The 14,585-nt window shown below is 43.3% G+C and overlaps 1 protein-coding gene and 1 long non-coding RNA gene across 5 annotated transcripts in view; one reads left to right on the forward strand and one right to left on the reverse strand.

Moving 5' to 3' along the window:
* Nucleotides 1–3,922, reverse strand: part of LOC122542590 — a 23,483-nt gene extending 19,561 nt beyond the window's left edge. For both annotated transcript variants that reach the window (XR_006309826.1, XR_006309825.1), the window contains exon 1: nucleotides 3,912–3,922. This is a non-coding gene — a long non-coding RNA (uncharacterized LOC122542590). The remainder of the gene's footprint in view (nucleotides 1–3,911) is intronic.
* The window catches only part of snupn (snurportin 1), a 39,703-nt gene that overhangs the window by 1,194 nt on the left and 23,924 nt on the right, over nucleotides 1–14,585 (forward strand). For all 3 annotated transcript variants that reach the window (XM_043680519.1, XM_043680520.1, XM_043680521.1), the window contains exons 2-3: nucleotides 2,807–2,972; nucleotides 4,835–4,979. In XM_043680519.1, the coding sequence (XP_043536454.1) occupies nucleotides 2,815–2,972; nucleotides 4,835–4,979 (303 nt within the window). In that variant the 5' untranslated portion in view covers nucleotides 2,807–2,814. The remainder of the gene's footprint in view (nucleotides 1–2,806; nucleotides 2,973–4,834; nucleotides 4,980–14,585) is intronic.

Below are 14,585 nucleotides of genomic sequence, written 5' to 3' on the forward strand. Positions count from 1 at the left end.
CCTCCGACAAAACCATCCCCTTTGGTGCTGAACAGAGACCTTGGAGTGCAGGTTCATAGCTTCTTGAAAGTGGAGTCGCAGGTAGATTGGATAGTGAAGAATCCTCCCACTTCCTCCAGACCAAGGGGGTAGCCGTATGGGCCCCAGCTATGCCTGTCTCTTTGTCAGTTACGTAGAACAGTCCATCTTCCGTAATTACACTGGCACCTCTTTCCCCCCCGCTACATTGATGACTGCATTGGCGCCACCTTGTGCTCCCGTGAGGAGGTCGAGCAATTCATCAACTTCACCAACACATTCCATCCTGACCTTAAATTTACCTGGACCATCTCTGACACCTCCCTCCCCTTCCTGGACCTCTCCATCTCCATTAATGATGACCGACTTGACACTGACATTTTTTTACAAACCCACTGACTTCCACAGCTACCTTGATTACACCTCTTCCCACCCTGCCTCTTGTAAAAATGCCATCCCATATTCCCAATTCTTTCGCCTCCGCTGTATCTGCTCCCAGGAGGTCTGGTTCCACCACACAAAACACCAGATGGCCTTTTTTCGAGATCGCAATTTCCCTTCCCAAGTGAAGATGCCCTCCAACGCATCTCATCCACATCCCGCCCCTCCACCCTCAAACCCCACCCCTCCAACTGTAACAAGAACAGAACCCTCCCCAGTCCTCACTTTCCACTCTACCAACCTTCGCATAAACCGCATCATCCGCCAATATTTCCGCCATTCCCAAACGGACCCCACCGCCAGGGATATATTTTCCTCCCCACCCCTTTCTGCATTCCGAAAAGGCCGTTCCCTCCCCCCAACAACCCACCCTCACATCCTGGCACCTTCCTCTGCCACTGCAAGAATCGCAAAACCTGTGCCCACCCCTCCTTCCTCACCTCCATCCACGGCACAAAGGAGCCTTCCATATCCATCAAAGTTTCACCTGCGCATCCACCAATATCATTTAATGTATCCGTTGCACCTGATGCAGTCTCCTCTACATTGGGGAGACTGGATGCCTCCTGGCAGAGCGCTTCAGGGAATATCTCCAGGACACCCGCACCAATCAAACCCACCTCCCTGTGGCCCAACATTTCAACTCCCCCTCCCACTCTGCTGAGGACATGGAGGTCATGGGCCTCCTTCACCACCGCTCCCTCACCACCCAACGCCTGGAGGAAGAACGCATCCTCTTCCGCCTCGGAACACTTCAACCCCAGGGCATCAACCTTTTCCGCAACCCCACCCCCTTTATCTCTCCACCCTGGAGGCTCCTGATGAAGGACTTTTGCCCGAAACGTCGATTTTCCTGCTCCTCAGATGCTGCCTGACCTGCTGTGCTTTTCCAGCACCACTCTAATCTAGCATCTGCAGTCCTCACTTTTGCCCAGTGAAGAAGACGTTTGGTATGCTTTCCTTTATTGGTCAGAGTATTGAGTACAGGAGTTGGGAGGTCATAGAGTCATAGAGATGTACAGCATGGAAACAGACCCTTAGGTCCAACCTGTCCATGCCAACCAGATATCCCAACCCAATCTAGTCCCACCTGCCAGCACCTGGCCCATATCCCTCCAAACCCTTCCTATTCATATATCCATCCAAATGCCTCTTAAATGTTGCAATGTACCAGCCTCCACCACATCCTCTGGCAATTCATTCCATACACGTACCACTCTCTGCATGAAAAAGTTGCCCCTGAGGTCTCTTTTATATCTTTCCCCTCTCGCCCTAAACCTATGCCCTCTAATTCTAGACTCCCCGACCCCAAGGAAAAGACTTTGCCTATTTATCCTATCCATGCCCCTCATATAATTTTGTAAACCTCTATAAGGTCACCACTCAGCCTCTGACGCTCCAGGTCAGGTTGTGGCTGTACAGGTCATTGGTTAGGCCTCTGTTGGAATATTGTGTGCAATTCTGGTCTCCTTCCTATCGGAAAGATGTGAAACTTGAAAGGGTTCAGAAAAGATTTACAAGGATGTTGCCTGGGTTGGAGGATTTGAGCTATAGGAGAAGTTGAATAGGCTTGGGTTGTTTTCCCAGGAGTGTCAGAGGCTGAGGGATAGGTTTATAAAATCATGAGTGGCATGGATAGGATAAATAGACAAGGTCTTTTCCCTGGGGTGGGGGAGCCCAGAACTAGCAGGCAGAGGTTTAAGATGAGAGAGGAAAGATTTAAAAGGGACCTAAGGGATCTAATGGCCTTCAGGGAAGGAAACTGCTATCATTATCTGATTTAGCCTCTATGTTTCTCCAGACCCCCAGCAATGTAGTTGACTCTTAACTGTCCTCTGGGCAACTAGGGATGGGTAATAAGCCAACGACATCCTCATCCAATGAACGAATGAAAAAAAGGGCAACTAAGAGGGTGGTACTTGTATGGAATGAGCTGCCAGAGGAAGTGATGGAGGCTGGTATATGAACAGGAAGGGTTTAGAGGGATATGGGCCAAGTGCTGGAAAATAGAACTAGATTAGGTTAGTATGTCTGGTTGGCATGCTTGGGTTGAGCCGAAGGCTTGGTTTCTGTGCTGTACAGCTCTCTGTACACCACCCCACCCAATCACACCATCCTCCCAGACCAAGAAAATCTTTCACAGCACTTTTGATACTTATGATCTGTTGTATTTAAGAAGCACAACGAGCAACTTACACACTGCGTGGACCTCATACAGCAAATGTGGTCATGAACAGATCATCTTTTTTTAACTAATGTTGATTAAGGGATAGATATTGGCTAGAAGCAATCGTCTTCATTGCTGTCCTCCAAAATAATATGGTGGGACTTTTTTCTGCTTTTACAGGGATCATTATGGACGAATTAAGTCAGGCATTGTCCACCAGCTTTACAGTCTCTCAGGATCTCAACAGCATTGCCGCTCCACATCCACGTCTCGCCCAATACAAACTCAAATCCAACACACAGGAGCAGGCAGAGCGTCGGCGGAAACTTCTGGAGAACCAAAAATCGTAAGTCATTAGAATGAAGGAAAGCAACTAGATTGCTACAAAGTGTGGAATATTTTGAGGATTTATCCACTGGGATATGCCATTCTTTTTTTCCTGCTTCCTGTGCCCTTTATAACTGTTTTGTTGCTAATGCAACACTAACTCTGGCAAATAGAAAATACATGGATTAGTGATGGAGACAAAATTAACATTGAGTAGCATAATTCACAAATCTGGAGTAGCTTATGTTTTGATAGTGAATATTCCTTGATTGCACTCTGGCCTCAAAAATCTGAAACTTTTGTCCTCAATTTTGTTGTATTTGGATTTTACTGTTTTTATGTACCGCTTGCTGGCCTCCCACATTCTACCCTCCTGTTGACTGGAGCTCATCCAAAACCGCTGCTCAAGTTCTAAAGCGTAGCAAATTACCCCCATGCTTGCTGATTCAGAGTCAAGCAATGTCTTTGTTCTAAAGTTCTCATCTTTATTTTCAGTCCATCCGTAGTCTTGTGTCTCCTTTTCTCTGTAGTCGTCTCCAGCTCAACAATTCTTGGAGCTGACTTTGTTCCTCTAATTCTGGCCTTAGTATTGACCTGTATGGCTCAGTACTATGTTTTGTTTCATAATATTCGTGTAGACTCTTGGGATTATACTAAAGACACTATTTCACTGAGGTTTTGTTTGCTGAATCAGTTTTTGCCATTTCGAAGTATAGTCATATAACCATGAAAACAAGAAAATCAGGTCTATATTGTTTGATTAAAGAGGTCCTTCTGCCTCTGATTGTACTTTTGTTCTTGCAAAACAAATTATGCTTCTTTTGGGGAAATATAAATCTGTGGTATATTATGGGGGTAGCAGTGTTCATCTAAATTTATTGAATATCTGTACAAGGGTTTGAGAAGACAAGACCTCCATTTATAACCAAAGAAGACCATCGCTCAAAAATGCTGCAACTTGCATTTTAACTGAGATATTGCCACTGTAAATGATTATGAATCAATTGGTTCTGCAGCGCACGGCAGCAACTTCCTGTTGTTTTTCTCTGGTGGCAGAAGGTTTATTTTATACTGCCCTCCATCAAAAAGAAGGGTTTACACCTATTTAGCACCTTCACAACCTCATGATGTTCCAAAGTGCTTTTCAGCCAATGCAATGCATCCAGTGAGAATTGTTGTAATTTAAAAATGGAGGCAGCCAATTTGTACAAAACAAGATCCCTCAAATGACTGTGATAGAGGCCAGGCATTGTCATAATGGCTTAAAAATAAAAACTGTGAGAGAATTGACTGAAGAAGGGTCACTGGATACGAAATGTTAACTCTCTGTTGCCAGATCTGCTGAGTTTCTCTAGCACCTTGTTTTTGTTTCAGATTTCCAGTTTTTCTTTTAATATTATAATGCTGCTGGCTAGTTTCTGTCAAGCTGATATTTTGGGAATATATCCTTCAGTTGCATTTTGTTACTTTTGAAGTACTAAAAAGGGAGCAATATTGTCACAAGAGCCATCCTTTGAATGCACCACTAAACTGAGGCCCATCTGCCCTCAAGTGAACATGAAATATCCCACTGCATTACTTCTAAAAAGGGCAAAAGGTTTCATCCTTTTACTGGCAAATGTTTATCTATCACTTTGTTTTAACAGGTCATTGTCAGGTTGTTGTTTGTGAGAGCTTTCTGTGTGCAAACTTGCTGCTACGTTTCCTAATTTACAACAGCGGCTTCACTTCAAAAGTGCTTTATTGTTTGCAAAGAGCTTTGGAATGTCCAGAGGTTGTGAAAAGGACACTATGCAGATTCTCTACATTGTGCTGTATTTAAGCAAACACAACATAGTGCTGTACTGACCTCAATTTTTCTTTGTGCTTCTGCATCAAAAGGCAGCGACTGAATTATGTTAACCATGCAAGGCGTCTTGCCGAAGATGACTGGACAGGAGAAGACAGTGAGGAGGAACAAGAGGAGCATGACGAAATGGAAGTTGAGGTGGCAAAGAAGAAACTTCCCAAACGCTACGCAAACCAGGTTGGAAATATTCTGAGTTATTCACCAAGACAAGGCACTGATTGCAGCATAGTGATCAAGAATTGGGTCAAGCTTCAGCAGTAGGGTTGCTGCATAATCCCGAGGCAAATATGGAAAAATAAGGTGGGGCTCCCTGTCCTAATCCCTGCACATTGATCTTAATGGAAATTTGTACGTCTTTATAAGATGTTGAGATGCAGATGTTGGACTGGGGTGGACAAGTTAAAAATCGCACAATAGCAGGTTATAGTCCAACAGGTTTATTTGGAAGTACAAGCTTTCAGAGCTATCTGACAAAGGAGCAGCACTCTGAAAGCTTGTACTTCCAAATCAACCTGTTGGACTATAACCTGGTATTGTGCGATTTTTAACTTTACGTCTATATAAATGAACCGAGGCTGTGTCAACTGTTAAATCAGTCAACAAAACCTGGGCCTGAAGAATACCATTGGTAATGCTGGGGAATTAAAGCCCAGTCAGACTCTTCAGCGATTCAGGAAGGAAAAGTGATGTGAGAGCTTCCCTCCGTCTGGTTTGCTCATTGGCCCATGCATTCATCTGCCCCAATTGCAGGGGTTAATAAAGTGACACCTGTACAGGAGCTGGGAGTTTCTGGCTCAATGAAAATGTCCTAGTGGGTTAAAACATCTGGTAGTAAAGTTCAGGGCAAGGGACATAACCCTAAAATTGAACATGGTCATGGATGATGGGTTGTGCTTCCTACAATTACAATAGTAACCACACGTCAAAGAGTCTTTCATTGACAGGAAAGCACTTTGGAATGTCCTGAGATTATGTAAATGTACCCTCTTTTTCTTGCACAATTTATTGTCCAGTTGTTTGTGGTTGAGCACTACAGCATCTGGAAGCCAGTTGTGCAAAGCAAGATCCCACCAATACGCTAATGCCCAGATAATGCTAAAAGAAACTACTTGCTGTCAGAAGAAAAGACAGAATGTTCAACAAAAAGGACTCTGGGTAATCCAAGGTGAACGACGGGAGAAAATTGTGGCTGTAAGAGCTGCTTTTTTCAGGTAACAGATTGGAGATGATTTCCTTGAATTCGAAGAGCAGTAATTATTATTCTACAAGCGGTTGCATTGTATTGGAACTTTTGGGGGGGAGGAGATGATCAAAACAACGGCACTTTAAAAAGGAGGCAGTGACCACCACATGGTCAATAAGAGAGAAAGAAATCTCCGTCTGACTCAGCAGTGAACCTGCACAGCTACTGCCTTTGCTATTTGAGTTCAAGTATTTCTGCATATCGGAGTGTCAAAAAAAAAGGACAAACAGTGAATTTCACAGCTGGCCTTGGAGGAATGTATATGGGAGAGCTCTCCACACAGGAACAGATAAGTTCAAGGGTTTTAAGTGTAACCTTGCTGTCTTTTTTTAATAGTGAGTAGAGTGGGTTCTTTTTGATTAGATGTTTTATTGAGATCTGTCTCTTGATTAAATTTTAAAAATATAAAACATAGATACAAAGTTAACCTGGAGCAGTGTCTTTTAGAGCAGTAAGACTGCTATTTTCTGTAGATTGTTAAGGTGCAAAGATGGCCTTTGATATACTCTTCCTGTCGGATGTGGGAGATTTAGGGAGAATTTCCATGTTACTGATGATTCTGTCTACAGTAAATGTGTTTGGTTGCAAATCCTATCAACTTGCATGGATTGATTAGAGCGGCAGTTAGAGGCAATGAGGAATTTACAGGAGCTAGGGGGTGTGATGGATATCCGATACAATCAGGTAGGAGAGGGAGGCAGGTAGTACAGGAGTCTTGTGCAACTATCCGCATCTCAAACAAGTGTTCTGTTTGGAACATATAAGGGGCGATGGACTCTCAGGGGAACATAGCACGGCCAGCCAACTTCCTTATACCGAGAATGGCTTATGAGGGTTACGTTGGGTTCCAAGTGGTTGATTGATTTGAGATAGGGGACTCTAGTCAGAGGCACAACAGATGTTTGTATGGCCGACAGCGAGAAATCAGAATGATGTGTTACCTCCTGGTCCCGGGATTAAGAATATCTCGGAGAGAATGCAGAATACTCTCAAAGGGGAGTGGGGCCAGCAGTGAAACTAATGACACAGGAAAGCAAAAGGATGAGATTCTAAATAGAAGGTTAGGCAGGAATTTAAAAAGGAGATCCTTGAGAATAGTCATATCTGGATTACTCCAGGTGCTATGAGCTAGTGAGGGTAGGAAAAGGAGGATAGAGCTGATGAATGTTTGGCTAAGGAGCTGGTGCAAGGGAGGAAGGTGCTCATTTTGGATTGTTGGAATCACTTCTGGGGTAGACGTGACCTGTATATGAAGGACAGATTGCGCTTGCATTGGAAGGGGACTAATATACTGGTAAGGTGGGATGTTGGGACCCAGGGAGATAGTGAAGTAAGAGAGCAATCTTGAGACTGGTACTGTAGGAAAAAGGAGCAAGACAAACAGTCAGGGCAGGCAGGAACAAAGCAGAGAGTGAAATAACTGCAGTTCAATTTACCTCAATGCAAGAGGCTAAACAGGGAAGGCAGATGAACATGGGGCTGGGGTATCATAGCAATTACAGAAATGTGGCTCGGGGATGGTCAGGACTGGCAACTTCATGTTCCAGGACACACATGCCACAGGAAGGACAGAAAGAGGAGCAAAAGAAAGGAGTGGCGTTTTTGATAAGAGGTAACATTACAGCTGTACTTTGGATATTCCAGAGAATATCCAAAGAAGTTGGATAAGTTATTTGGGTTGAACCGAGAAATAAGAAAGGAATGATTACTTTATTGGGGTTGTCTTATAGAACCCTGAATAGTTAGCAGGAAATTCAGAAACAAATTTGTTAGGAGATCTGTTATCTGTAAGAATAAGAGAGTGATAATGGTAGAGGATTTTAACTTTCCAAGCATAATTTTAGTGTTAAGGGCTTGGATGGACAAGAATTTTTTTGTGTGTACAAGAACATTTTGTGGATGTACATATGAGAGAAGGTGCAAAATTTGACCTCCTCTTTGGAAATAAGGCAGGGCATGTGACTGGGTGTCAGTGGGGGAGCACTTTCGGGCCAGTGACCATAATTCTATTAGTTTTAAAATAGTGATGGAAAAGGATAGACCTGATCTAAAAGTTGAAGTTCTAAATAAGAGGAAGGCCAGTTTTGATGCTATTAGGCAAGATCTTTCAAAAGTTGATTGGGTGCAGATGTTTGCAGATAAAGGGATGTCTGGAAAATTAGATAATGAGCGTCCAGAGACAATATATTCCTGTCAGAATCGAAGGCAAGGCTGATAGGTGTAGGGAATGCTGGATAACTAGAGAAATTGAGGTTTTGTTTTAGATTAGATTAGATTCCTTACAGAATGGAAATAGGCCATTTGGCCCAAAAAATCCACACTGACCCTCGGAAGAGTAACCCACCGAGACCTATTCCCTTACCCTATATTTACCCCTGACTAATGCATCTAACACTGGGTAATTTTAGCATAGCCAATTCACCTAACCGGGACATCTTTAGACTGTGGGAGGAAACTGGAGCACCCAGTTTGTAAAAACAAAAGGGTAACTAGGGAGAGAATAGGGTCCCTCAAAGATCAGCAAGGCAGCCCTTATGTGTGGAACTGTAGGAGATGGGGGAGATACTAAAAGAGTGTTTTGCATCAGTGTTACTGTGGAGACAACATGGAAGTAACAGTATGTCAGGATATAAATGGCGGCATCTTGAAAAATGTACATATTACAGTTGTCCAGGTGCCTGAAGGGTTCTTAAAACACAAAGCTGTGGATATTTCCCCAGGACCTGATCAGTTGTACCCAAAAACTCTGTTGGTAGTGAGGGAAGTGATTGCTGGGCCCCTTGGAAATATTTGGATTATCATTAGTCAGAGGTGAGGTGCCGGAAGACTGGGGGGTTGGCTAAAGTGGTGCAATTATTTAAGAATGGTGTTAAGGAAAAGCCAGGGAACTATAGACCGGTGAGCCTGACATTGGTGGTGGGCAAGTTGTTGGTGGGAATCCTGAAGGACAGGATTTATGTGTGTTTAGAAAGGCAAGGACTGATCAGATATAGTCAGCATGGCTTTTTGCGTGGGAAACCATATGTCACTAACTTGGTTGAGGTTTATGCAGAAGTAACGAAGAGGCATGGTGAGGACAGAGCAGTGGATGTGATCCATATGGACCTCAGTAAGGCATTTGACAAGATTACTCATGGTAGACTTGTTAGCAAGGTTAGGTCTCATGGAATACAGGGAGAACTAGCCAATTGGATACAGAACTGGCTCAAAGGTAGAAGCCAGAGGGTGGTGGTGGCGGGTTGCTGTTTCAGACTGGAGGCCTGTAATCAGTGGTGTGCAACAAGGATCGGTGTTAGGTCCACAGCTTTCCGTCATTTATGTAAATGGTTTGGGTGTGATCATAGGAGGTATAGTTAATAAATTTGCAGATGACCCCAAAATTGGAGGTGTAGTGGACAGGATCTTAATCAGATGAGCCAATGGACCTAAGAGTTGTAAATGGAGTTTAATTTAGATAAATGTGAGGTGCTGTATTTTGGAAAGGCAAATCCTGGTAAGATTTATACACTTAATGGTAAGGTCCTGGGGAGTGTTGCTGAGCAAAGAGACTTTGGAATACAAGTATGTAATTCCTTGCAAGTGGAGTCTCGGGTAGATAGGATAGTGAAGAAGGCGTTTAGTATGCTTTCCTGTATTGGTCACAACATTTGAGTATCGGAGTTGGGAGGTCATGTTGCAGCTGTACAAGACATTGGTTAGGCCACTTTTGGAATATTGTGTGCAATTCTGGTCTCCCTCCTATTGGAAAGATGTTGTGAAACTTGAATGGGTTCAGAAAGTATTTATGAGGATGTTGCCAGGGTTGGAGATTTGAGTTACAGCAAGAGGCTGAATAGGGTGTGCTTGTTTTCCCTGGAGCGTCGGAGGCTGAGGGGTGACCTTATAGAGCTTTATAACATCATGAGGGGCATGGATAGGATAAATAGACAAAGTCTTTTTCCTGTGATGGGGGAGTCCAGTACTAGAGGACATAGGTTTCGGGTGAGAGGGAAAAGATATAAAAGAGACCTAAGGGGCAACCTTCCTCACGCAGAGGAATGAGCTGCCAGAGGAAGAGTTTGAGGCTGGTGCAATTACAACATTTTAAAAGGTATCTGGATGGGTACATGAATAGGAAAGGTTTAGAGGGATATGGGCAAAGTGCTGGCAAATGGGACTTGATTAATTTAGGATATCTGGTCAGCATGGATGACTTGGACTGAAGGGTCTATTTCTGTGCTGTACATCTCTCTGACTCTAAGACTTCTCGCTAGAACTTAATAATGTTATCCTGATGATAATGCCTTTTCAGCATAGGTCATTGTGGATTCCCCTTTCCTGAATAAATGATCATTTATTTATAGTAAGTACCTGGGGATATGTCAGAACATGTCACTGAAAAGTTTGTAAATGGTCCAAATCTTCCTAGATTCGGAGCAGTAAAATATGGATTTAATTTCTGTTTAATTGTGATAGTCTTGCTCAATGTTCCCTCTAAATTTTCTTGCTGGTGCCCAGATCCCCAAGGGCTGTGCATGGTAACAGCTTCTTAAACAGAAGCTATGTACTGTATTGGCATGTACGTAAGTGGCACTTGCAAGCGGCCACGCACCTTAGAGGGAACATTGGTCCTGATGTGCATACACAGACACTGAAATTGTCATGGATATTGACACTTCTGGTGGGCTGGTTAATTTTGCCTGGGATTTTCCATGATTATGGCTGAGCATCAGAGGCTTGGGTGACATATTCATGACCTCCCCAAACCTGACAGCACCTTACCACCACCACCTGACCTACTCGCCCATTCAGCCATTCACCACTAAAGCTTGAGACCTTCAAAATGTAGCTGAATACAGCATGTAATGGTATGAAAAGAGGACAGATTAGATTAGATTACATTACAGTGTGGAAACAGGCCCTTCGGCCCAACAAGTCCACACCGCCCCGCCGAAGCGCAACCCACCCATACCCCTACATTTACCCCTTACCTAACACTACGGGCAATTTAGCATGGCCAATTCACCTGACCTGCACATCTTTGGACTGTGGGAGGAAACCGGAGCACCCGGAGGAAACCCACGCAGACACGGGGAGAACGTGCAAACTCCACACAGTCAGTCGCCTGAGGCGGGAATTGAACCCGGGTCTCTGGCGCTGTGAGGCAACAGTGCTAGCCACTGTGCCACCGTGCTGCCCACAGAGTCTCGCTTCACCAGGCTTTTCCTGTTCCTGTGCTCGCCAGTGCTGTTCTTCAGAGTCTGCATTGATCCATAACTGCAGCTGGATCAGAAATACTTGCTACAATAGTGCAATATCGACAGGGCACAGAAATCCTCATGGCCAATGCATTGACACTGTTGTAAAGGCTGGTCAATATATAGGACATAGAAATGTACTTTTACATAACCAACTCAGACAGTTACATGTATAAAATAAATTACAGTTTGCTTTTGGTAGAATGCCCTTATTCTGTGAATTAAGTGGCGACGTCCTGCTAACTACATTTTTAGTTGCTTTTTCCTGGTGTCTCAAAGGGACAATGTTTTTCATGTACAGAAAAGAAATTGTGTTGCTGCCACTTCCCTCCTAAGCAATAGTGGGTCCAGTCACTGCTTTATAGAGGTGCTGTATTTGTAATCATGCCCAATATTTTTTGTTGTTTCTATGGATCAAAATGTTTTGCAGAGAAGTACCTGAAACTGTTATATGGTATTTTGCTTCACACAGTTCTGCTTGCCTGCTGCAGATGGCAGTATTGTCATGTCTGAATAATACTACTTTCCCCAAGCCATTCAGCACCCTTTTTAGGATGCAAGGGTAATCTTGAGGGATAAGAAAGTGGGATGCTCATGCATGCAGTTCACCGGTGTTAGAGTCGGATATTTTATATTTTTCAAATGCCATTTAAATTTAACAGCCCTTCTCTCTCAATTTTGGGGAGAACAGATTTAAATATGCATGGAGTCTTTCCTACCCCCCCCCCCCCAAGTCATCGCAAGAGTGTGCAAGAACCTAGATGAACATTTTACTAGACATTGGAGTCCTATTGAGTGTGAAGGAACTAAAAGTATGAGAAAAGATTTGAACATATAATGGCTGAAAAGGTTACTGAGGGTCGTCAAGATTGATAGGAGAAACCTATTATATTGGTGTGTGACAGTGTAAGAAATCATATCACCCAATGTGGAATCCTTTATTTGAAATAGACAGTTGACTCAACCTATTGCAATCTAGATGAAGAAATTAATAGCATTGTTGCTAAACTTTCAGATGACGCAAAGATAGTTGGAGAGACAAGTAATGTTGAGGAAACAAGGAGGCTGCAGGAGGACTTGGACAGGCCAGGAGAGTGGGGAAAGAAGTGGGAGATGAAATACAATGTGGGAAAGTGTGAGGTTATGCACGTGTGTAGGAAAAATGGAGGTATAGACTATTTACAAAATGGGGAAAGGCTTCGGAAATTTGAGTTCTCGTTCAAATTCTCTTAACGTTAAAATGCAGATTCAGTTGGCAGTTAGGAAGGCAAATGCAGTGTTAGCATTCATTTCAAGTGGGCTAGAATACAAGAGCAGAGAGATACTGCTGATGCTGTATAAGGCTCCAGTGAGACGGCATTTGGAATATTGTGAGCAGTTTTAGGTCCTGTATCTGTGGAAGAATGTGTTGGTCTTGGAGGGGGTCCAGTGGAGGTTCACAAGAATGATCCTGGAGTCGAAGAGCTTGTCATGAGCAATGGTTGAGGACTCTGGGTCTGTACTTGATGAAGTTTAGTAGGATGAGGCAGGGTCTCAGTGAAATTTGCAGGATACTCAGAGGTCTGAATAGAGTGGTTGTAGAGAATATATTTCCACTAGTAGAGAGATTAGGACTCAAGGACGCAGCCTTGGAGTGAAGGGACGACCCTTTAGAACTGAGAGGAATTTATTTAGCCAGAGAAGGCCATGGAGGTCAAGTCATTAAATATATTTAAGGCAGAGATAGATAGATAGGTTTTTGATTCGAAAGGGGATCAAATGTGTCAGGGAAAAAGCAGGAGAATGGGTTTGAGAAATATATCAGCTTTGATTGAATGGTGAAACAAATTCAGTGGGCCGAATGGTCTAATTCTGATCCTATGTTTTATGCTCTAATTTGCATGGAATCTTTTCACCTTATAAGTGAGTTATATCACCAGAATTTGCTCAACATCCTTCAAGATGCGGCTCTCCAGAGGATGTTTTGAGGTTGGAGAAGGATTTCCATGATTATAACATACTCACTTACTCCAGTCAGTTCAGTCAGTGAGTCCTTCAGTGCTCAACAGTTATCCCACTCAGCGTCACCTTTGAAAAAAATCCATGATTGAAAAGTCTATTTTGAGTCTATAATGAAAGGACCAGGAAATAAATAAAATTGGCAGTACAGAGAGTATATTCCAGGAGAGCATACAGTGCATAGAGGTTATGGTCTAGATGGGCTCTGCTTTTCATAGTTGGCCCCTGTTACTATATACGTACATGAAATTGAATTATGGATGAACTATTTCTGTTTCTTGGAAGTTCCTTAAATAGTGATTTCTCCAAAAATGCTTCTGTTCCATCATATCTCTCCATATTGCAGCATATATATTTTCTCTCTGTATTTTGCTATCACCAAAAGCGAACAATTAGTTCACTGTCTAAACCATCAAAGTAGTTTAGGGATCTGTAAAAAGAGGTCACATGCCACACTTGCCCCCTTCCATGAGTGCTTAGTCTGTGCCCCAGGGGTAAAATTGAGCCTTGTTTCCCATAACTGCTTGTGTCAGGGGTCAACTCTTAGTCCAGTCCAACCTTCAGAAACATTAAATTATTTGCCCTCTTGTGGAGATTGTAAAAGATCCCATTCCACTCCTTGGGGATAATAGCAGGGGAGTTCTCTCCATCAATTAACATCACTTTAAAAATAAGTCTGGTTGCTGTGGATTGCTGTGCACAAGCTGGCTGCTGTGTTTCCTGCGCAGTAAGTGACTACACATCAAAAATAAGGCACTTAGGGGTATCCTCAGCTGGTAAAGCTTCGTTAAGATTTGTAGCTCGATTAATGTAATTGAATCCACTCAAACATAGAAGCAGCTGCTCTCCAGCATTGATATCACCGGTGAAGGCCTGGATGGGTCAGACTTAGCTTTAAATGTTTCAGGTGAGAGAGAGAGAGGAATGTAAAAGAGGTGGGGAAGTTGCCTTACTGGTAAGGGAGAATATAACAGCTGCACAGAAGGAGGACACCTTAAAGGGCTCACACAGCAAGGCAATATAGGTAGAGCTCACGAACAGGGAGGGTGAATCACTTTGGGATTGTACTACAGGCCTTCCAATAGCTTCTGGGTGATAGTGGAGCGGATATATGGGGAGATTGTGGAAAAACATAAAAACAAAAGGATTGCTGTGGTGAGTCCCCTATATTGACTGGACTCGCTTAGTGCTTGGATTTGAGGGGAGGGAATGTCAGAATTTGTCAGCTGTGTAGGATAGTTTTTCTTGAAACAATATGTAAATAGTCCAATGAGGAAAGGGGCCATAATATATCTAGTGTTGGGA

Source organism: Chiloscyllium plagiosum, chromosome 40, assembly GCF_004010195.1.
Source record: "Chiloscyllium plagiosum isolate BGI_BamShark_2017 chromosome 40, ASM401019v2, whole genome shotgun sequence".
Lineage (NCBI taxonomy): Eukaryota > Metazoa > Chordata > Chondrichthyes > Orectolobiformes > Hemiscylliidae > Chiloscyllium > Chiloscyllium plagiosum.